The sequence below is a fragment of the Pelophylax lessonae genome, assembly GCF_965119305.1.
Source record: "Pelophylax lessonae genome assembly, chromosome: 8".
NCBI classification, from domain to species: Eukaryota; Metazoa; Chordata; class Amphibia; order Anura; family Ranidae; genus Pelophylax; species Pelophylax lessonae.
The window spans coordinates 217010186-217034513 of record NC_138775.1 but is presented as its reverse complement, the minus strand read 5'-3'; the positions used below and the strand labels follow the sequence as shown (position 1 = coordinate 217034513).

General features: G+C 43.9%; 1 protein-coding gene and 1 long non-coding RNA gene across 2 annotated transcripts; both read left to right on the top strand.

Moving 5' to 3' along the window:
• The first annotated feature begins 7030 nt into the window (after nucleotides 1-7030).
• LOC309562328 lies at nucleotides 7031-22996 on the top strand. The gene is made up of 2 exons (XR_014225626.1): nucleotides 7031-7069; nucleotides 22943-22996. It is a non-coding gene; the product is annotated as an uncharacterized lncRNA (long non-coding RNA).
• On the top strand, nucleotides 10191-11369 carry LOC309561657 (uncharacterized protein; the record flags this gene model as incomplete). The annotated part of the gene is made up of 1 exon (XM_082265651.1): nucleotides 10191-11369. One exon carries the CDS (start codon nucleotides 10191-10193, stop codon nucleotides 11367-11369), a length of 1179 nt encoding a protein of 392 aa, XP_082121777.1.
• Nucleotides 22997-24328: the final 1332 nt, after the last annotated feature.

The following is a 24328-nucleotide window of genomic DNA, read 5'->3' as shown; positions in this document are numbered from 1 at the left end:
TTCAAAGCACATTCTATTATGTTTTAATCATCACTATATATATTTGTTATAAATAAACTTTTCAAGGTTTTCCATCAAGCCTGACTGAGTTACATTGTAGACTATGTACTGTGGGATAGCGCTGCTGCCCCTCATCCCATAGACCCCTGCATAGTTTAACAAGCTTTCTCCTACTGTCACAGCAAGAATTATAGGTTTTAAAAGGTCCTAGACAGAGCACCATTGCACTAACAATGCCAAAGTCAATGCTGTATAAAAATTATCCAATAACAGCATAGCAATTATAAAACCAACTAAAATATACAGCAAAGATATAAAACAATAAATACATTGAATAATGGCACTTTATATGAACTACTAAAACATTATCTGTGTGATTTTCGGATTTCACAAGTTGTTTTATTTTATATTTTAAAGGAACACTTACTGGAAGACCTTGGACATGATTTACTTCAGAACCTGCTTGGGAACTTACTTCTTCTTACTAAGGTAAAATGTTTTGTTGGTTCATGATGTATGTATGCATTCCTCATTCTGCTGTATACAGCTAATATTACATTAAGTGAATTGTATAGTGGGATGGAGAAAAGCAGCCAGGAATCGAAGAACACTTTTTTTTTATTACATTTTCCAGAATAAAAATTCCACCTAACTACTTTACAGCTTAAGAAAAATAATGTCTTATAACCTCTTTATGAGGTTTATTTACAGTTGTAAAAATGTAACAGTATACAGACTTGAAACAATGTTCTACTTATTACATAGCTTTACCTTATAATAATCAAATGGCTGTGTAACACCAACACTTGCACACAAACTTGATCCAGTGATATTTTTACCTTTGGCACTACTTGGCGCTAGTGCTTCCAATAAAAATGGACATGAAAAAGCAGCGCGTCATAAAGCAAAAAACATTTTGTATAAAGAGTAAATGATAGAACGCGCTCCAATGTGAACTCAAATCCAAATAATATCAATGAAATAGTGATTGAAATTCAAATAAAATCAATTAAATAGTGAAACACTGTGCTCAAAAAGTCCCAATAATAGTGACTATAATATGGGCGAGTTTTTCAAACTCCTCCAATGCTATCCAATCATATACACCAGTGAATGTGTATCCTTATTCCACCAACAATCGCATGAACAAGCCACTCTCCAAAAATATTTGACCCCCATTACAGGTAGTCAAACTCAGCAAGACAATGTTCCATAGACCTCTGGATACATTTTGTTTTCCAAATGCAGAGTCTTAGGATGTATTGTAGGTAGTGAAGAAAACTATGCTTCTCATGGTGTAGTAAATCAAATCAATTTATTTATAAAGACATTTAAAAGTTGCACTTACAAGGAGACCAATGTTTTCAAGCCTGTAGAAAAGCAGGATATGCTGTTCCACGTTCCACCTGCATTCCAGGAAGCGGTAGTGGCGTGTCACGACTTAGTCCTTCCCTACGCTTTTCGCCAGTGTGCGTCTGACGTCATCAGGGGGTCATGTGATCGTGCATGTCACTTCCAATACTTTTATACACACACGCTTCTATTAATGATCCAATCCGATACAATCCTACTTAGCTGTTGGACATACTTGTTTACAACTCACTGTAAAGATTCCACATACATGGTAGAAAAGCAGGATATGCTGTTCCACGTTCCACCTGCATTCCAGGAAGCGGTAGTGGTGTGTCACGTCTTAGTCCTGCCCTACGCATTTCGCCAGTGTGCGTCTGACGTCATCAGTGGTCATGTGATCGTGCACGTCACTTCCAATACTTTTATACACAACCGCTTCAATTAATGATCCAATCCGATATAATTGTACTACACTATCAAGACTCCACATACATGGTAGTAATTTGTATGCCACATCTCATATTAACATATTAAATATATATATATATATATATATATATATATATATATATATATATATATATATATATATATATACACAAAATAAAGAAATATATGAAGAAAATGGTCCCACAATTTTCCTTCATATATCTCCTTAATTTTATATGTGTGCTTTTATAAATAATTTGGTTTGTTTTACTACACCATGAGAAGCTTATTTTTCTTCCCTACCTACAATACATCCTGAGACTCTGCACTGAGAAAACAGAACGTGTCCAGAGGTCTATGGAACATTGTCTTGCTGAGTTTTGACTACTTGTAATGGGGGGTCAAATATTTTTGGTGAGTGGCTTGTTCATGCGATTGTTGTCGGAATAAGGGATACACATTCACTGGTGTATATGATTGGATGGCATTGGAGGAGTATGAACACTCACCAGGATTATATTCACTAATATTGAGACTTTTTGAGCACAGTGTTTCACTTCATTATATATTTGATTTTTTTTTGGATTTGAGTTCACATTGGAGCGCGGTCTATCATTTACTCCTTATAGCTTTACCTTAGTGTGTTAATTATCTTATCTTATCTTTATTATAGAAAGTCGATTTGGCTAACAATTTATTATGTACCCTGGTAAGTTTGAAATGCATTCCTTAGTAAATATGGCTTTGCTTGTGCTATCTTTCAAATAGAATTAGTCTGAGATTCTGCATTGGGAGTATAATCTGCTTTGGGTTTGGCTAGCTCATATATAAAAGTATAATACTTTCTTTAAGTACAGTTTATCTAAAGCAACCATGTATATTCCAAGACAAAGTTCACTCTAAATAGAACAAGTCTCACAGGTTGTACCCTGTAGAAAAGGAGACTGGGGATTTTAATTTGCCCATAGACTAACAGTTAGACAAAATACAAATTATAAAAATATTAATTTTATTAAAGACACAATCGTAAAAACAACATATAGGAAAACAATATCTAAAAGGAGTATTACAGCACATCCTACAATAAAATGTACCCACACTTAGGGATTCTTCAGGATCAAGATGTGTAGCAGGCTTTCTCAAAATGTATATACACCCTTGATAAAAAAAATACATGACTATAAATTGTCAGCCATGCCACAGAGCCTATAATGGTATACTCAACAGTGTGCGAAGCATATACGCAGGAAAAGGGAGCTCACTGGCCCCCAAATAAAGGTAAGTGCAATTCAACCATAAGTGCAAAGACCACAAGATTCAATAAAACATAAAGCTACCAAATAACATTTGTGGTTTAGAGCTAGATGTCCAATAAGGAGAAAGTATTCATATCAATATAGGCAGGAGTCACATTGTGCAGCGTCCATACTGACAGCAGACTGGCCGAGAGAACTCACACACCTAAACCTCTAAGCCCCCGTCGCCGTAGGTCGCCTGGCATAGAGAAGCTGTGGACCCGTTCTAATAGGAGCGACACAAGTCGCTCCGACTTAGAAAAAGGGTCCGGAGCTTCTTTGGGGCGACCTGGAGCGACCTGCATTGACTTCAATGTTATGAAGTCCGTGCCGGCCACTCCGAGGTCACGGTGCGAGCAGCGCGCCGCGACCTGTGAGGTCGCCCCGGGAAGTAGCGTTGCCCCAGTGTGAACGGGGCCTAAATCTAAACTGTCAATAATTCAAATTTCTAAAGCTGTGCTAGCTACTAATAGACACATATCTCAAAATGCCATAAAACATCCTACAAGGTCTAATGATTATCAAATGGGTAAGAAGAGGGAGCCCTTCACAAAGCCATACAACTCAAAAAATAAATAAAATTCGATTTTTAGCTCATCCTTCTTCTATACTCATATGGATATTGAGTCAAATGATATATTCTCTGGGCTTAAAGCGTTTGTTACTCTAAAAAAAAAAAAAAAAAAATGGATCCTGTTCCCTTAAAGCAGTGATGGCCAACCTTGGCACCCCAGACGTTTTGGAACTACATTACCCATGATGCTCACCTACACTGCAGAGTGCATGAGCACCATGGGAAATGCAGTTCCAAAACATCTGGGGTGCCAAGGTTGGCCATCACTGCCTTAAAGCATGTAATACAGCACAGTGCTTGTGCTGTGTCATTTGGCCCCCTGTAACACCTAAAAAACATTGCTGATCCTGCCAGTTTCTATCCTCCCCCCTGTACACTGACCATGGTGTATCATGGCTGCTGAGCCCTGACACTGTGGTCAGTGTATGTGTCTCTGTCATCCACAGCCCTGCACTGTCCTCCTCTGTCTCCCTCTGTTCTCCTCCACCGTCCCCTCCCTGCCTGTCAGCTCTCACTGGTGCTGCTCTGCTCCCCTCCCAGCTGCTACAAACTATGTGATCTTTACACCATCCCCTCTGTTAGATTACAATCTGTATCATAGTGCCTGTGCTTTATTATAAAAAAATCCAATTTCTACCTGTTTTCTCAGCACTGCTCGGCCATCACGTGACTCCCGGCTCTCTCCTTCTTTCCTTTCCACCTCCCCTGCTGACGTCAGAAGAAGGTTTCGGTTCCGTCCCCTGGAGATGTCAGATGGGGAGAACCGGGAGTCACGTGATCGCTGATGGGAGCTGTGAAAATAGGAAGAAATCGCCTTTTTTTTTAATAAAGCACAGGCACTAGGATATAGTTTGTAATCTAACAGAGGGGATGGTGTAAACATAACATAGTGGCTTAACAACCACTTTAAGCTAATAATTAGATTGGACAGGTGTTGTTACAAATTGCTTTATTAATATATGTGCGCACTAAACCTAAATTGGGTTGTAAATGTTCTTTTTTTTTTTTCTTAAAATAATAAAGATGTTATACTTACCTGCTCTGTGCAAATAGTTTTTACACAGAGTAGCCAAAACCTCCTCTTCTGGAACCCCCCACTGGTACTCTCGGCTCCTAGCCAGGCTGTGTACATTTATGGCACTTTTCCACTGCAAGTACCGGCTAGTACCGGCTCGGCTCTACTCGGCCCTGCTTGGCCCGCTTTGCTTTTCCACTGCTGGTACCGCATGGTATAGTGTCGGAACGGTTCGGTACGGTACAGTATAGGTTTGCTTTTCCACTAAAGTAGTACTAAAGTTAAGTGGGTGGGATAACAACGGGGTGGGTGGGATTCTCTGACCAATCAGTGGCTAGTAGTGACTGCATGCAAAGGATTGTGGGATATGGTACCAGTTTGGTACCTGTTTGAACCACAATCGAGTAGGTACTGTTTTTTCAGAGCTATACCGTACCGTACCGTTCGGTTCCATGCAGTGGAAAAGCAAACCTATACCGTACCGTACCGAACCGTTCCGACCCTATACCATGCGGTACCAGCAGTGGAAAAGCACAAAAGTGTGCCGAACCGTTACGGTTCCATGCAGTGGAAAAGTGCCATTATTGACATACACAGTGGCCCTGGTCCCTGTTCCCTCCTTACAGGGTTTCATTGACAGCAGCATGAGCCAATGGCTTCCATTGCTACCTCTGAGTCCTGTGAGGAGAGAGAGAGAGAGAGAGAGAGAGCAGTGCTGCTGCTCTCGGGCACAGTGCTGGATCAAGATAGGACTCAGGTAAATATTTACATGGCATGGAGGGGAGATGATCATGAAAGGTTTTTTACCTAAATGCAGAGGATGCATTATGGTAAAAAAAACCTTTAGCCTTTAAAACCACTTTACCTTTAGTGCATTTTTACTGAAAATGTGCATTTGATAAACCTTTGTGCTAATATTGTGTGACATAGAAAATTAAAACTACCACCTTTATTCCCCAGGATCTCTGTTTATAGAAAATATATGCTGTTTGTGGTTTTTAACTAGTCTTCAGGCCTAAAAGGATTTTAATGAGTGCGACAAATTATAAAAACAGCTCTGGCAGTGGATTAAATGAGACAAACATAATGCCTATCAAATACAAACTTTATCCCCTCCTACAGATTTGCTTCAGAATAGGCAAAACAAAGCTTCTTGGGAAACGGTTGTTATTCCCACAAAAAAGTCTTTCTTGACACACCAAGGGCAGTTGGATCAAATCCCTGGACCAAAATACTGCTCTACTGGCCTTAGATTTATGACTTTAGTAGCTGCAAGAAAAGCATTCATTTCTTTTTTAAATTCCATTTCTGTGCCATTAATTGTGCAGTAAAGCATTCCACAGCTTACACCCTTACTGTAAAGAAATTCTTTCTAAACTGATGATAAAATCTCCTTACACAGCAGATGCCCCCCTTGTACTTTCTACAGTCCTTATAATAAAAAGGCAACTCATCAACATTGTATACAATCCTTATATTAGAAAGGCCTTTGACATATTTAAATGTTTTAATTAAATTACCTCTAACATTTTTGTTTTCAAATCCAAAGATACTCAAGTTTCCAATCTTTTACTGTAAGATTTTCCATGCCTTTTAGAGTTTTCTCACACATGTGGCAAGGGACAGTCAAAACTGTCCTCTTTACTCCTTTGCTCTGGACAGAGCAAAGGAGTGGTGGAGTGCACATTGGAGATTGTGACTCCACACTTTGCTCTTTTGAAGAGCTGTGTAACCCAAAAGATCTTCTGAATTTGACAAACTGCTCAGACTTTCTGATGGCTGGTCCTTGATTGCATACTGTGATTCCATCTGTGGGTGCAGTGGACATACAGCCGTGAGCAGATTCCACAGAGTTTGGAGCTTTAGGAGAGTCTGGATGAGAGAGACATTCACTACAGGCGTTACTAACAGAGACATCTGGTAAGAGTATATTTTTGGGGTGTGTGCACGTGGTGAGGTGGAGGTACACATCTAGCAGCTGTGTTTCACATTGGAATTTATGTCTTCCCACGACCCCATATGAAGCCTTGTTGGTGACGGACTCATTGACTTTGGACTCTGATTCTCTTAAACATCACTGTTTGTGTATTGATCGATGCACCTGAGAGCTATATGCTATTTTAGTGTTTTAACTAACAGCGCTGCTTGTGCTTATTGACTCGTTGATACGCACCTTGTATAGATTGATTGTAATTTAGGCGGCTGCTTTTTTTAGATATATATTTGTGCATAGGTGCAAACTGTTGCATGAGCTGATAGCGCTGGGTGATTGAGTTTTAAGTTCATCTTAGTGCTCGGTCCTTTTTTTCGTATATATATATATATATTTTTGTTTTCTTCCCAAGCTTAACCCAATATGGGGATTTTAGCCTGGAAACAACTGACTGCATTAATATCCATGTGGTAAGTTTATTATTTTATATATTTTCTTTAATACATCTACCAGGATTTTACTTCAAGAAAATAAAAGAAATGGACTTATAATAAAATCAGACATTTCATCTTAAGGGAATCTGTTAGGTCAGAAATATGTGGATTGCCACTGCTGACTTGGTAATGAAGTTTCAGGTTCCAGGGGAGTTATCTTGATTCTGGATTCACTACCCAGTGAATTGCTGTCCTTAGGCACACAAGCAGGAATTGAGTTTGCTCTTTTAGAAATACACCGTTTGCAAGCTTGTTCAAATATGGGACTACTTTAGAGCCTGTCCCTTTAAACCCATATCAGCAATGACAGCTTCTATACTTTTATCCTTACAGACAAAATTATATTTTACATTAGATATTTTATATTAGAACAGCACTGTCTAATTGTTCTCCTCAAACTGTACAAAAAATAAAAATATTATCTAAAGAGTAACTGTCCCCAAATCCATTCAGGGCAAGGTGACAGTGTCTGAGCAAAGGGACTTCCCCGACACACGAATACTCACCTTGCCTCCCTCTCCACTTCTTCCTCCATCACAGCCGGCTCCAGAATCCTCCATGTCAGACACTAGGGGGAGCAGTGACACTAGGAGTAGCAGGGACATCATTCCCTTTATAATGATTTATTGCTAGACCCAAGCACTGTCACCTGGTAGAATGTCACATCACTCATACCTGAAGCACGGGGTATTGTCACTGGCTGCGGTAGCACCTCTAGTGGGTGAGGATAGGTGGAATGATGGCAAGGTGAGTATAAGTGCATCAGGGAGGTCAGTGGGGTTGATTTGCTAAAACTGGAGAGCTCAAAATCTGGTGCAGCTCTGCATAGAAACCAATCAGCTTCCAGGTTTTTTGTCAAAGCTTAAAGTCCCGTATGTAAATTGGACGACAGCTCGTCCATTTTTTTTTTTTTTGCATGCTAGTCGCATATCGAACATGGAGAGTTTACTAAAGTTATGAAAATTCTCGTACGACAGAATAAAAAAATCGGAAGTGATGTCATGTGTTGTTGTGTATTTGTATTGTATTTTCAAAAGACAACTGTACTGATTGAATAAAAATTATATGATCTGATATGATACATGAGAGATTTTGGTGCTTGTCCGATCGGATTATATCAGATGAACTGTCGTGATCAACTCTCAAAAGCTCTGTACTAGCGATCCGATTATCGTACGATCGTTTCAAAAGCAGTATTTTTTATCCGATTTTCAGATCGTGTGTACAGGACCTAACCAAACAAGCTGAAGTTAGAAGCTGATTGGCTACCATGTACAGCTGCATCAGATTTGGCACTCTCCAGTTTTAGTAAATCAACCCCTCTATCTTTTTTTTTCAGCCGAACTTTACCCCTGAACAAAAATTTTCCAGCAGTCACGCTTATTATTGCAAAGACATACTGAGGGCGATTTAATAAAACCGGGGGAACATAAAATCTGGTGCAGCTGTGCATAGGAACCAATCAGCTTCTAACGTCAGCTTGTTCAATTAAAGGGTAACTTCACTTTCATGGAAAAAAAAATAGCCATAAAAAAATATATGTATACAGCATATACATTTTCTATTTAAAGCACTGTGCTGTTCTAATGTTCTAATGTTCTGTTCTAATGTTCTGTAAAATGCAATGCAATATGGCAACCTGGAGGTGTTCTGTACACAGACGGTGTACAGAACGCCCCCAGAAATATCATTTTCTGCTTGTGCGATTACCTTACTGATTTTCCCAGAAGTCTGCAATAAGACACATGTCAGATTTTGACCTTCAGTTGCAACAAAAATGTAATTTTTGGTGTGATACTCTCAAAGGGAAATCACATCTAAAGGAATACAGGCCCTGCATCCTTCCTCATTAAAGCCATGCAGGAGCAGCAGCTGATTGATAGTTATAAAAAAACAACTCCTATACAGATTCACCCAGCACATGGACAAAGACAAACAGCTTTTTTCCCCAGAACAACAAAAGGTAGGAATCTACAACAAAGTTTGTTAAAATCCCTGCAATGTACATAGACTACCCAGAGGGGAATGTTTTTTCCTAAAAAAAAAAAGTGGAGTTACTCCTTAAGCTTTGACAATAAAACCTAGAAGCCGATTGGTTTCTATGCATAGCTGCACCAGATTCTGTGTACAGCAGTTTTAGTAAATCTCCCCCACTATGTCTCTTCTTCTATAAAACTTACCTGCCTGTTCACAAACTTCCTTTGAATGCACAGCTCAGTGTACTTCCTCAGCATTCCTCAGTGCTGAAATAAATCCATTCCTGTGCATATGTGTGGGAGTTACATCATCCTGGCCCAGCCAATCAAAGTATTTATAGATGACAAACCTTGTAGAAGACCAGGTGAAGATGTCAGCGCCGGTGAGGGAGTTCCTGGACAACATTGGAGCAGAGGTAAGTATTGCAGGCATAAATTCCAATATCAGAACATGACAAGGTTTGAAACTTTATTTCAATGAATGCTTACCCTCAGATTCCATCAATAAATGTGAAATGTTAATGGTATTTGTATGCAGTTAGCAACACATCAAATTTGTGCAAACAACTTTTTATTTAAAGTGACACTAGTATTTGCTCTCTCCACCCAGTACTCTCATGCATAGTATACCACCAAGGGATGTCTTCAGGTGACTGTTTTATGGCTCAAAGCTGACAAAATAATTTTGAACTCATTGCATTAAAAGTAGCAACTATTCATGCAAAAATAGTTGTTCCTCTATCATTGCTTGCTGTATTAGAGCCCATTGCTGACACTTTGGAAAAGTACTGAGTGTATTTGAAGCAGCAGTGATTGACAAAATGAGTTCTCTATTTGTACAAACGATATGACTTTTATTTCCAGGTTCTGACAATTTATTTAAAACACTTTGTAGTAGAATTCACACTTATTGTTCTGCTAGGGTTTGTGAGATTAGTGCTAGTTATCATGCTGCTCAAAAATATATTTTGGGGGGGGGGGCGTGGCTTGCGCGCGTGCTGCATGGACGCTTGAGCTGAGAGCTCTCTGTACCCGGCCGACTCTTACCCCAGCATTTCCGAGGCACAGCGACCTCTGACACTCGACACTTACCGGATCACCTAGCTGAACACATCGGGAAGATGACCAGCCGTAAGAGGAAGGATGAGCGGGGCCCGAAAAAGCTCACGGCCTTCTTCTTTCCACAGCCGCCTTTCCCTGAGAGGATCCAAGATGGCGCCGCAGCGCGACATGACGGCGGGAGTCCTGCGGCCTACACGGATCTCCCTGATGCGGTCCCATCGTCATCTCCTGAGGACTCCCCCTCACTGCCTCCTATGCCGGACTCCTCTCCTGCAACACCGATATCGGGTAGCCCAGCGAAGTCGAGGATGCGCATGGACCCTGCTAATCCTCCCGGGATTGATGTGAGTACATCTTTTGCCTCTATGCACTCTATGACAGCACTTCAATCCTCTATTGCTGCGTTTCCCACTACTGGCCAGCCTGTCCTGGACACCACAATGAAAAACATGTTAATGACTTTCCAATCCTCCCTTATGGCTAATCTCACCACCATAATGGACAGATTTACTTATGAAATGAGACATATGGGCAGCAGGGTGTCACATATGGAGCATGGTATGCAGGAATGTGCTGAAACGGTAAATGACCTTGTGGACGCTTATCAGGAGCAAAGGGAGGACACAGAGTGGATTAAATCCAAAATAGCGGATTTGGAGGATCGTTCGCGCCGCAATAACATCAAGCTGCGCGGCATTCCTGAATCAGTGCAGCCGAACGATCTTCTCCAGCATGCATCCACTCTTTTCTCTACTTTGGTCCCAGAATTGGCTCCTATCGAACTGACTATTGACAGAATTCACAGAATCCCTAAGCCCCGCCACCTGGAAGATTCTGTGCCCAGAGATGTGCTTTTGCGCATGCACTTCTATCCCGCCAAAGAAAAAATCCTCAAAGTATCCAGGCAGCTAGGAACACTACCTGATCCTTATGCAGCAGTGCAGCTCTACGCTGACTTGTCTCAGCATACCCTACAACAAAGGAGGCAACTGAAAACCCTCACAAAAGCCCTTTTCAATCATAAAATTCTGTATAAGTGGCGCCACCCGGCGACTTTGCTTGTTACTCACAATGGGATCCCGCACACCATATCCACCATAGAAGGAGGAATGCGGCTCCTTCACTCTTGGGGTATCATCCCGGATCCCCCGAGGAACTTCCATGATGGCTCTCAACATTCTTCCTCATCCCGCTCGAGACCTCAACAAGGACAAGGACGCCAAAATCACCGACCATGACAAGCTGTGCTTCCCTGCTTTCTCGTCTACTAGCCCGGCCGGGCTACAGCTCTTTCTTTATTCTGTTCCTGTAACCAGTTAATCCACCCTGGTGGATGTCCCCTGTTTCTTTATCAGTAGGCCTCTCCGTATGATACCCCTACTGATTATCAGTGCACATCGGCCACTCAACCCACTTACCGAGCATAGTTCAAGCAGCCTCATTTGGTTGCTCATCAGAGAAGTATTGCATACTCATTGTTCTTTTTGTTGTCTGCTTCTATTTTTGTGTACCCCACCTTTAGTGCCTTCATTCATCAGCAGCAGTAACTCTCGGAACTAGTGACAGCGACTGAATCCGTCTGCCTTTTTGGACACCCCCTGGTACCTGGAGTCCTCACCAGTGACGCAAGACTCACTATAAGCCGCCTGCCATCGGGACTTCAGGTACTGTCTTCACCTTCTTTGACATATCACTGTCTTCAACTACACACTTCTACCAGCCATGTCTCTCAATGTTCTCTCCCTGAATGCCAGGGGCCTTAACCACCCTGTAAAACGGTCCTCGTTGTGGAAATCTGCTCTCTCCTTTCAGAGTGACATAATATGTGTGCAGGAAACTCATTTCTCCCAATCCGCAACTCCCAAATGTTCCCATACTCAATTTCCCCACATATATCTGGCGTCAGGCAAGAAAAAGCGCAAAGGGGTTCTAATAGCCATCCACCAGTCCCTGTCATACCAACTTCATGACTCTATCATAGACCCGAAAGGTCGTTACATCATTCTCCAGTGCATTATAGACAATCGCAATTTCACTTTGGTTAATCTTTATGCGCTTAATGTGCACCAGTTGACCTTTATCCGATCGATTGTGGACAAAGCTAAATCCCTCCAATGGGGACATTTACTGCTATGCGGTGACTTCAATCTGGCTCCTGACAGTGCTATGGATTCATCTGCCTCTCCTAAGAAGCACAACACTTCCCTGTCCAAGTTTTTGTGGGAATCTGATTTGTATGACGCGTGGAGGTGCTGTCATGCAGGGGAGAGGGACTTTTCTTACCTTTCCCCTCGTCACGGCACCTACTCGCGTATTGACCTGTGCATTACTGACAAGCATCTTTTGGACCATGTCTCATCTATCGAACTGCACACTGCCACCTGGTCGGATCATTCCCCCTTAAGCATCTCTATTGCCTTGGGTGCTCCTAAGATGTCCACGTTTGTGTGGAAACTTCCTAGCTATCTTATAACCAATCCGGACTACGTAGCGGAGATTCAGAATCAACTGGATTGCTTTATTAATGAAAATGCCTTGCCTGATACCGACCCGGTGGTAGTGTGGAATGCTCATAAAGCTGTATTACGCGGTTTGTTTTTACAATTGGGCGCTAGAGAAAGGAAAAGGAGAACGCAGCATTTAGATACTCTTACCAACAAACTAGCGTCCCTGGATGCACAAAATAAGACAGACCCTTCCCCAGTCCTTCAGGCTCAAATCTTTGCGACTAGACAGGAACTTCGGTCTTTCTTGCTGGAGAAGTACAGTTTCTCCCTCTAGAAATGGAAAGCCAACACATACGCCACCAGTGACAAAGCCACCAAAGCTATGGCCCTTCGAATTAAGGGTCAGCGGATCAAAACCAAAATCCCTAGCATGATTCATCCCAAGACAAAAGAGAAATTGCTCAAACCTACACTTATAGCCAATGCCTTTAGTTCTTACTATGAATCCCTTTATAATCTTAGGTCGGATCCCTCGACCTTCCAACCGACCCCTGCGGACATTGACGACTTTCTCGCACAAATTGAACTCCCTTCCCTTTTGCCCCAAGATATAAACTCTTTAAACAGACCCTTCTCTGACTTGGAAATCAAGACTGCTATAGCTTCGCAACATGAAATCACCTGGACCAGACGGGTATTCTTCGGAATACTATAAGAAATTTAGTGACACCTTGACCCCCCTTCTTCGAAATGTATTTAATTCTGCTGCCTCCTCCTCATCCTATAGCCGCCAGATTGGTGGACCTACTTCCCCAAATTATACATAAGGATCAATCGGGATTCACTAAAGGTCGTCAAGCGTCGGACGCTACTAGGCGCGTGGTTAATGTTATCCATCATGTGGGCCTCAATGGGACGCCTTCTCTGCTCCTTTCACTGGACGCGGAGAAGGCGTTCGATAGGGTCCACTGGGGGTTTCTATCAGCCGTCCTTCAAAAATTCGGATTTCGTGGATTTATTCACGACGCCATTATGGCCTTATACTCCACGCCCTCTGCGGTAGTCCGTACAACGGAAGCTATCTCTACTCCGTTTAATATCACCAATGGCACTAGGCAGGGATGTCCACTCTCCCCCCTGATTTTTAACATGATTATGGAAACTTTAGCCACACATATCCGATCCAATCCCAAAATCTCTGGTTTACTTATGGGTGATCAACACCATAAAATTAGTCTCTTCGCGGATGATGTGATACTTATGATATCAGAACCAACTACGTCCCTCCCGGAAATTCAAAGGATTCTTCAGTGGTTTGGAAAGGTCTCCTTTTATAAAGTAAATGAATCCAAGTCCAACATATTGGGTATTGGCATTAATGCCACCATGCGTAACTTGTTGCAACACCAATTCCCGTATGTGTGGGCAGACCAAAGCATATCCTATCTAGGCGTGCAATTAACTGCATCTACGAAACAGCTATTTCACCACAATTTCCTTTCTGCTCGCACTAAATTGCAGGACAACCTCAAGCATGTAGCTTCCTTTGCATTCTCCTGGATGGGGCATTTAGCAGCGTTTAAAATGATGTATTTTCCCCAATTACTGTACCTCTTTCGTACCCTTCCGATCCCCCTCCCAAAGACTTATCTTAGGTCTCTTCAGTCCCTACTGTCCAAATATATATGGCAAAACAAAAAATCCAGATGTGCTCACGCTAAACTGATTAAACATCGTCTGGCGGGTGGAGCGGGATACGTGGACATCTCTGACTATTACCTGGCATCAGTTTTGTCTCCACTACGTGATTGGTTTAGGGACGCGCCTACTACACTGTGGAGCGCAATGGAGGCTACATATTGCACCAGGCAGAAATTGTCTGACTGGTTGTTGGCGACTACCCTAGGCTCCAAGTTGCCTTCCTTTCTTCCTCCATTCATGACTGCTTCAGCTAGGGCGTGGAGAATCCTTGTGGCACAAGATACCTCAACCTCTACAAATTCCCCACTCCATATCCCATTGTCAGCATTACACTCGCTTATACCTCACGTTGACCTTTCCGTTTGGCAAATTAAAGGCATTACCCATCTCGGGAAACTATACGACGGCCCCAACCTGATTCCATTTAGCACCCTCCAAGCGAAATTCGACCTTCCTAGATCCGCAGTATTCACATATCTTCGGGTGTCACATTTCCTCAATTCTGTCCAGTTAGGGCCCGCGACTATTCCTACCCAGGCTTGGCGGTTCTTGGTAGACTCAGGATACTCTGGTCAGAAAGGCATTACGGTCTTTTATAATCTTTTCCAATGTAAGACATTCTTCACCAAGTCTGTTCCCCACACTCAATGGGAAAGGGATATTGGTCAAGAATTTTCTGCCACACAATGGAGCAGAGCTATTCGTTCCATCTATGCAGCCACTAGTTGTGTCAAACTATGGGAGTTACACATAAAATTTTCCCTCAGATGGTACCTCACGCCTTCCAGAATTTGCAAGTTTGACCCCCAGAACGACGGTAAATGCTGGCGTATGTGTGGACAAGATGGTATGCTTTTCCATGTCCTGTGGCGCTGTCCAAAACTTACCCAATATTGGGCCCAGGTTTTCAAGTTATTGGCGGAAGTCTTACACTTTCCAACCGCAATCAAACCCGGTCTAGCCTTACTTAATCTTGAAATTGAGCAGATTCCTACCCTCTGTAGACATGTTGCGACCCACATACTGTTAGCAGCCAGGCTCACTGTGACACGCGCTTGGAAACAAGCCAATCCACCGAATATTAAAGAAGTCATTGATCTTATCAATACCCATTTCACATTTGAAAGATCACTTTCCCTCAAGAACCGAGCTAGGGCCACTCTAGAAGCCCAGTGGAAACCATGGTGTGACTGGATGGAGCATTTGACTTTAAGCTCAGAGCTGTTATGAATACCTACCTTGACATGTTCCTTATCATACTCTGTAGGGATGGGAGCGGCTACCCAGCCACGCTCTCCGCGCCTGGGCACAGTTTGGTTCCCAATAGGGGTGCCCAGGTGGGGGGAGCTAGGATCTATCTGGTATAATGGAGATCTCTCCGAGTGGCCCAGTGGTATGACCTTCATGGTTTTATCATGACGATTATGTCAAATGTTCAGTATTGATATGGTGTTCAGAAGGGCGCGGAATCCTAATTGTTGTTTATGCATTAGCTAGTTGCTACCGACTATGGTTGCTATTTTGAGCGGTCTCTGCCTAGTTCACCTCGACAATGCCTAAGTATGTCCTTTTAATACTACTGACTTACACTTGATTCTATTACTGTAATAGTTGTTACGTCTGTTAGTGTTTCTATAACTTCTTTACCTTGTCTGCATTGATGTACGTACCCCTGTTGTCGGTACGAATGTGGTAGCTTGCACGCTACTTGTTTTATAATGTTTTGAAAAATTTAATAAAAATAATTTGAAAAAAAAAAATATATTTTTGACATGACCACAACAGAGGCAAAGTCAGTGTTCACACTACTTAAAATACAAATTTCCAAAAATGGTGAGGAAGGTAGTGGCAGCAGTATTGGTAAGCAGACTTAATATGCAGCACATGGTAGCTCTTCCCTCTTATTTCCGGACACTTGAATAGCCTCATACTTTCACAATAGTTATCTTTGTTGAGTACATCATACATTTGTGCTTGCAAAGAAACCAGACTATAATGTTGTGACATCAAGCCAGGGCAGGTTCCAAACTAAGAGGCATTTGAAACCAGAAAGCAAAACATCCTTCATTCCTCTGGGTGATGCCAGTGTCGCAGGGCTTAGGCCTTTGTTGGATTTGGGTGGGAGGATTGCACCTGGGCAAACAGGTTCACCTACTCTGGCCCCGCCAAACAGTATCCTACAGTGTCAAAACATACCGACCCTTGTCTGTCATACTAGTCGACAGTACCCACCTCCACTAGGATCTCTCCAGCATTTACATCCCACCCGCCAGTAGCCTGTCCAACACCAAATCTACCGGTGCCAGACCAGGCACAGCCAGCCAGGGAGCCCACAGCTTATCAAACTTGCCAGAGCTACCTCTGTGTTGGTAAATGTACTTCTCCAGTCTAATCGTCTCCCCCACCTGAGCAATCCATTCTTTGACAGTTGGAGGACTTGGGGAGATCCAGTGTCTCAAGATCAACTTTCGGGCTTGGAACAATGCCCGCAAAATGGCCTGTTTAGTGACTTCAGGGACCTGGACCTCTCTCAAGATACCCAACAAGTGCAATTTAGGATCCTCCGACAACGTAGCTCGAAACACACTCAACAGTGTGCGGAGCACCTCCCTCCAGTAGGTATGAAGCTTCTGGCACTGCCACAGTAGATGTATCAGATCCCCATGGTCCCTCATACATCTGGTACACAGAGCTGAATCACGTCTGCCCATCCTATGCAGTCGTGCCGGAGTATAGTGAGCCCTGTGAAGGATATACAGCTGAGACAATCTCTGTGCCACGTTCAGAGAGCTCAACTGTACAGCCTGTAAAGCTTCCTCCCACTGCTCTTCCTCAAAAGTGCCAACGTCCCATTCCCAGGAGGCAACCATGCGCAAGAGAGTCCACTTCAGACATAAAATGAAATACAGGGGCAGGGGACTGTACACATGGATAGCACCCCCCCCCCCCCCCCAGGCCCTAACTGCATGTCTAAGTTGTATATAGTAAAATTTCATAGATATAAGCAGATGAAACGATTCCCAATCATCAAAGGACCAGAGGGCACCATTACGAAAAACCTGTTTCAGGAGGGTAACACCACACGACTCCCATCTAGCCCCATGAGGCACCTTGGCCAATTCAGAGTACCTATTGTTGTTCCAGATTGGGCTGAAGCTAGTAAATCCCACCACCTGCTGAAGCTGACAGGCTTTATTCCACGTTTTCTGAATGAGAGCGTACGTGGGGAAGAGCTTGTTAGATTTGCTGTATGTTTCGGATTCTAGAAGAGCTGCCACCCCACCCGGGCCCACCGTATGGGATATAAGTAGGGCGGCACACTCCCCCCTCCCACATTCCATGGACCAGACAATATGCTGCAACTGGGAGGCCAGATAGTAGAGCCAAGGGTTGAGGAGTGCAAGACCCCTAAAGTCCTTCGGGCGCTGACGGTGCTCCAGCTTAATCCTAGGATTTTTAGATAACCACAGATGGGACCTAAAAATGGAATTAACAATATGGAACACTCGCAGAGGTATGCCCACTGGAGAATTATGGAGAACATATAACAATTGTGGCAAAATAATCATTTTGATAAGGTTGGCCCGACCCGCTAACAACATGCAGAGCCGGGACCAAACCTTAACCTTTTCCCAGAACTTAACTAGCAGAGGGGTCACATTGAGGCCAACAAAATCAAGCAGTTTAGGGGTGATCTGTATACCCAGGTACCGGAACTCCCCGACACGGGAATACCTGTACCTGGCAAGGACCGGCCACCAGGTGTCTCATCAATAAACATCAACGAGGATTTCCTCCAGTTGATCAGGAGACCTGAGTAAGAGCCAAAATCCTTAATAACAGACATCGCCTCCACCAAGGACTGGGACGTGTCCCCCAGTAAAAGCATGGTATCGTCAGCCTAAAGCATGATCTTTTCCTCCACTGTGCCATACTTAAAACCCACAATCCTCTGGTTAGATCTAATAAGGGCAGCAAGAGGCTCTATAGCAACCGCGAATAGTAGCGGGGACAAAGGGCATCCCTGTCTAGTACCCCTATATAATGAAAATGAGGGGGATAAGCGCCCATTTTCCCTCAGGTGAGTAATACAAGAGCTGGACCTAGGAGATAAATTCCTCCCCAAACCCAAATGTAGACATGACAGCCCACAGGTAACCCCAGTCCACGCTATCGAATGCTTTCTGAGCATCCAGGGATAGCAAAGCTCGGTTGCCACCATTATCCACCGGAGATTGCAGGTTCAGGTAGAGTCTACGAAGTCTACGAAGATTAATCGAGGCCGACTTCTGGGGCATAAACCCAGACTGGTCCGAGTGGACAATGGAGGCAATCACCTGATTCAGTCGCAGCGCCAGCACTTTCGCTAAGATTTTAACATCATTCTGCAAAAGGGATATAGGTCTGTATGAACCCGGGTCCAGCCCATCTTTACCTGGTTTCAAGAGAAGAATAATGTTTGCTTCACGCATTGAGGGGGGCAGCCGCACGGTCTGTTTCGCCTCCTTAAAGACCTCCAGGAGGCGCGGCAGTGTCTCCTCTGCATACATCTTATATACTTCAATCGGGATCCCATCCTCACCCGGGGCCTTAGTGTTAGGAAAAAAAGAAGTGGCATGTTGCAACTCCTTGAGAGTCAAAGGAGCATCTAGAAGTTCCCTCTCCAAGGGACACCAGCGGAACAGCCTCCACATATTCCAACAGGTCCGTCTCCGAGTGGGTCTGTCTTGACTGATACAATGTGGAATAGTACGACACCAGAACATCCATGACAGCATCAGAGGTTCTGACCACCCTCCCCCCGCTCCCTCTCAGAGCCCCAATGGCCGGGGAGGACTGGTTAGAATGAGCAATTTTGGCCAACAGGCGTCCCGTACACTCCCCCTCCTCATAGAACGCCAACCGATTGAAAAACCGCTTCCTCTCAGCCCCAGATGTATTGATGCGCAGGAGGGCCTGCGCCACCACCCAGCTATCATAATTGGTCTCCGAGGGGTCAGCAACAAACCAAGCCTCCAGGCGACCAACCAATTGCTCAGCCTGAACCCCCTGCGCAGCAGTGTTCCGTTTGATAGACTGAACAGACCCCGCATATACGCCTTGAAGGCCTCCCACTTAATACCATAATCACCGTCCCCTGCATTTGCTTGCCAGTACATCAGGAGTTTAGTTCTAACATCATCGTGAGACCAAAACAGGTTTAGCCAGAAGGCATTTAGCTTCCAAGCGGCCTTCCGTAAAGTGGCACTAGGCCGTACCTCTAAATGTAAAATGAGTAGGGAGTGATCTGACACTCCCCTTGGTTTATATCTAATGCTGGCTGGAGATATATCTGGGCGCATCCGTGGAGCAGAGACACAGGTCGATACGGGAAAGTGACATATGGGTTTTGGAAAAGCATGAAGAGGCCTTTTCAGCAGGATGTCTAAGTAGCCAAGGGTCCACCCAACCCATTTCCTCTGGCATTGTAGCCAGGAGTGTACAACCTAAGCCCCCGCCCCCCATCGCAGCAGAGTGCCTGTTCAGAGTGCCGTCACATACACAGTTAAAGCCCCCGATAATAAATACTGGAACCTCAGGGTGTTTCATCAAGTATGCCACCAGTTCCCAGAGGATACCGCTATGAAACAGTGGTGGCACATAGATGAAAGCTAATACACAATGCAAAGTATACAGTCTACAGTATAAGAAAACATATCTCCCTTCCCCGTCAACCTATGAATGATGTTCCTGGAAATCCAGGGATCTGTGTATCAGTACACTGACCCCCCCTAGAATAAGACGTATGCATAGAGTGATATTGCCAACCTACCCATGCAAAGTGTAAACAAGACTGGGAGTCCACTGTCAAAGGAATTTCTTGTAGAGAACAGATGGCCGGCAGATGCCTGTGGAGGGCTGAGGACACCATGTTACATTTAAGTGGGTCATGCAAACCTCTCACATTCCATGAGACCACAGGTAAGGACGTCATGGGGGCTGGAATGCAAGCATTGCAGTGAGAAGTACTGTATATACTTGGAAGACAGGGCATAGCCCATCTCAATCAGATTATAGGACACAGAATGGGAGGGATTAAGCACATCAGTGCATGGAAGGTATCCGAGGCGGGCCTTGGCCGGACTCACAACTGCAATGGCCAACAGGGCCAGTAAACAAAACACAAAACCAATATGTTCATGGGTACCGGGGGACATGAGCCCCGGGCTGCAAAGCAGGCCATCACATACAAGGCCCAGTCCGCCCAGCACAAGAACAGTCAGGGCTGGAGAACTCTCCAGAGCATGCTGCCCCCAATTTCTCTGGACTACCAAACTCAGTAGTTGCATATTGGGGGCAGAACAGTAGTAGCAGTCTGTGGGGAAAGTGGAAGTAGATAGATGAACCAAAGGTCCACGGAATGGTCAGATCCCTTGAGCTCTAAAACAGCAAGAATAATCAGGGATTCCCATCAGGTCTCCACAGCAGTGCAAATAAAAGGAATAAAAAAAGCACCACTGCAACCACCCGCCAGCCAACCGTTGTAGATGTACCAACTTCAACCATCACCCTCGAGTGGAGGTGGGCGAGAACGCAGGAGATGGTCATCGCGATCAATCCAGGCAGAGGCCTCAGCAGGGTGTTCAAAAAAAGTGAGTCTGGCCCCCCACGGTGATCCTCGGTTTAGCTGGGTATAACACGGCTTATACCGCCTGCAATTGCCTCAGGCGTTGTTTAACTGTGGAAAACTTTGCTCTGCTCTTTTGGACCACCGCCGAGAAATCTGGATAAAAGGAGACTCTCACTCTGTTATACTGGACATCCCGGCGTTCCCTTGCTAGATGCAGCACAGTCTCTTTATCGTTGTAATTGAGGAGACGTGCAAGCATGGTGCGCGGGGGGCGGCCCTACTGCAGGCGACGAGGGGGGACCCTGTGAGCCCTCTCAACTGCATGGGGAGAAAGCATTTTTGCCAAAGATGTCAGTCAGCCAATGTTCAATGAAGCCCGTGGGGTCTCTGCCCTCCACCTTTTCTGGAAGACCGACAATCCTGACATTATTTCTATATCCTCCACCCTTGCTTCCAGGGCCCTGGTCACCCGAGCAGTGTCCTGGAGGTCCCTGGTTAAAGGAGGCAACAAATCTTCCAAGTCACTTATCCTGCCTTCAGCAGCAGTAGTGCGTTCCCTGACCTTCTGCAGATCCTGGTGGATAAGGGAAACTGCTTCAGTCAGGATGCCAAATTGGGCCTGTAGGTGTTCCACAGAAGCATTGCATTTTTGGATTGCCTGGAATATATCAGCTAGGGTGGGCTGCTCAGTGTCCCCAGGGTCCCCATCCTGCGCACCCGATGCTGCAGGGTCTGTGGTTGTGTCCATGGGCTCACTCCCTCCCTGCACCGGGGGCTTCACTAGACGCGAGCCGCACGCCGCCCCCGCACTCACCTCCTTCCCGCTGGAGTGGGGGACTTTTGTGTAAAAAAGCGCATGTTGCGCAGCGCCTCTTTAGGTGTGGATTTGGGCGGCTTGCTGGCTTTGCTGGAACTCGCAGGCTTGTCTACACCCTTGGTAGGCCGCTGTGGCAGACTCGCTTCATCGCCATCTTGGATTCCCAGCATTGCGGTGTCCCCCTGCTGTCCGTGGCACTGCATCCCCTGGGAGACAGACAGGTAAGTACTCCGGGTGTCCGCAAGGCAGTTGGGTGTCAGTGGTGGCAGGATGACCCAGCTGCGGGGCCGGGAACAGGATCAATACAAGGATACTGGCGGGAGCTCTGTGAGACACATCTGCGCACATGCCACTCTTGGTCACGCCCCCGAGGAGCAAATATGTTAATAGATGCAGTTCTTTCTCTTATACATACTATATTTTTAACAAGACATCTGACTTTAAATGTGTTGAATTTCACCTAATTACTGATCAACTTCTCAGAGTCATATCTCTAAATCTGAATACTCTTCTTGTCAAGATTTTATGTGTAGACAAGAGATAAAATATTCTTAAAGTTATTGTAAACCTTTCACTTTAAAAAAAAAAAAAAAATTATAAATAACAAACATGTCATACTTACCTGCACTGTGCAGTGGTTTTGCACAGAGCAGTCCCAATACTCTTCTTCTAGGGTCCCTTGCTGGTGCTCTTGTCTTCCCAAGTGTCCCCCTAGGGAGCTGCTTCCTATGGGGGCACTTATGTGGGCTTGATCCCAAGCTGGGCTGTTTGTGTTTTTTTAGACTGCACCCTAATCACTCTGTGCACCCCGATCCCCCCTACTGCCTGGGTTTCCCCCAGTTTGTGAATGAACAGGAAGCTGCTCAGCACATTTCCATTCATTTGGTTGAACTTAATGGACTTGTGTCTTTTTTGAACCGGATTAACTATGTAGCTTCACAGAGCTTGGGGACCTGACATTCACTGTCCAGTGCAGCTAAGGCTGCAGAAAAAGACATGTGAGTTTGAGCTTTGAGGTGCACATCCTAATGCAATAGGCTGCGTACACCTATGGACCCAGGTATGTATTTAGGGGGGCTGCTGGGGGAGCTACTATTAAAAGTTTTTTTACCTTAATACAGAGAATGCATTAAGGTAAAAAAAACCTTTTACCTTTATAATCACTTTAATGCTGCAGTACTGAATGCATTATGCTTTGTTGTTTATTGATTTAACTAATTTAAATTTTATTTCTAGGTGAATTTTGGACTTCAAACGTAGAACAATAGAACAGCATGCATGAAAAATACATATATATATAAAATCAAACCATAAAATATGCATTTTCTGATTTTTTTTACATTTATTTTATATGCACCACAAAATTCTTACCTGTAACATTTTTCTCTAATCAATAAATTTCCTGCAAATTAATAACTTGTGTGCAGTTGTGTGATTTTTACCCAGAATATTTAGAATATGATGTAAAGTATAACATTTATTATTTGGGAAAGCTAACTTCTGGATACTTCAGTATAAGGTATTTTACTAAAATTTGAACATGCTAATTGACATAATTTAAATTACCTTGATTTTAAATAAAAAAGTGTAAATCTTGTCTAACTTCTCTCAAAGCATTTACCCCTAGCAGTCATAAATAAATAAGTTAGCAGTATACTGTATAACTCCATTATGTGAGGAGATTTCAAATACATATCATGTGTAGAGAAGTCCCGAACTGTTCGCCGGCGAACAGTTCCCGGCGAACTTCGCATGTTCGCGTTCGCCTCGGCGGGCGAACATATGCGATGTTTGGTCCGCCTCCTATACATGATCATTGAGCAAACTTTAACCCTGTACCTCACAGACAGCAGGCACATTACAGCCAATCAGCATACCTTCCCTCCCAGACCCTCCCACCTCCTATAAAAAAGCAAGGGCAGCATTCATCTTACATTCATTCTGAAGCTGCAGTGTTAGTTAGAGAAGGGAAAGTGCTGCTGCTGAATTAATAGGGAAATCATTAGCTAGGCCAGTGTTCTGTGTCCACTCCTGCTGTAAGGACAGCATCCTGACAGCACCCCAAAAAGCCCTTTTTAGGGCTGGGATATCAGTCTGCTTTTATTTTTTTTTCTATATATTTATCAGGCATTTTTGGAGGCAGGCATGACTTTTTTTGGATTAGTGTCGGGGGGGTCTAAAAAGTGTACCTGTGAAGTTTCAGCTCTGTAGCATGTCCAGAACGAGAAAAGAAAGATCATATAGGTGTAAAAGGAGGGTCCCACCATCCCTGCTCTACTGAAAAATTATATTTTTCTGGTTCTGGACATGCTACAGAGCTAAAACTTCACAGGTACACCTTTTAGACCCCCCCAGACACTAAATCCAAAGAATTTTTTTTTTTCAATAATTGGCTCTCTATCAAAAATTACAATTTTTAAGAACTTTTTTTGTGTGATTTAGTGTCTGGGGGGTCTAAAAAGTGTACCTGTGAAGTTTCAGCTCTGTAGCATGTCCAGAACCAGAAAAAAAGATCATTTTTCAGTAGAGCAGGGATGGTGGGACCCTCCTTTTACACCTATATGATCTTTTTTTTCTGGTTCTGGACATGCTACAGAGCTGAAACTTCACAGGTACACTTTT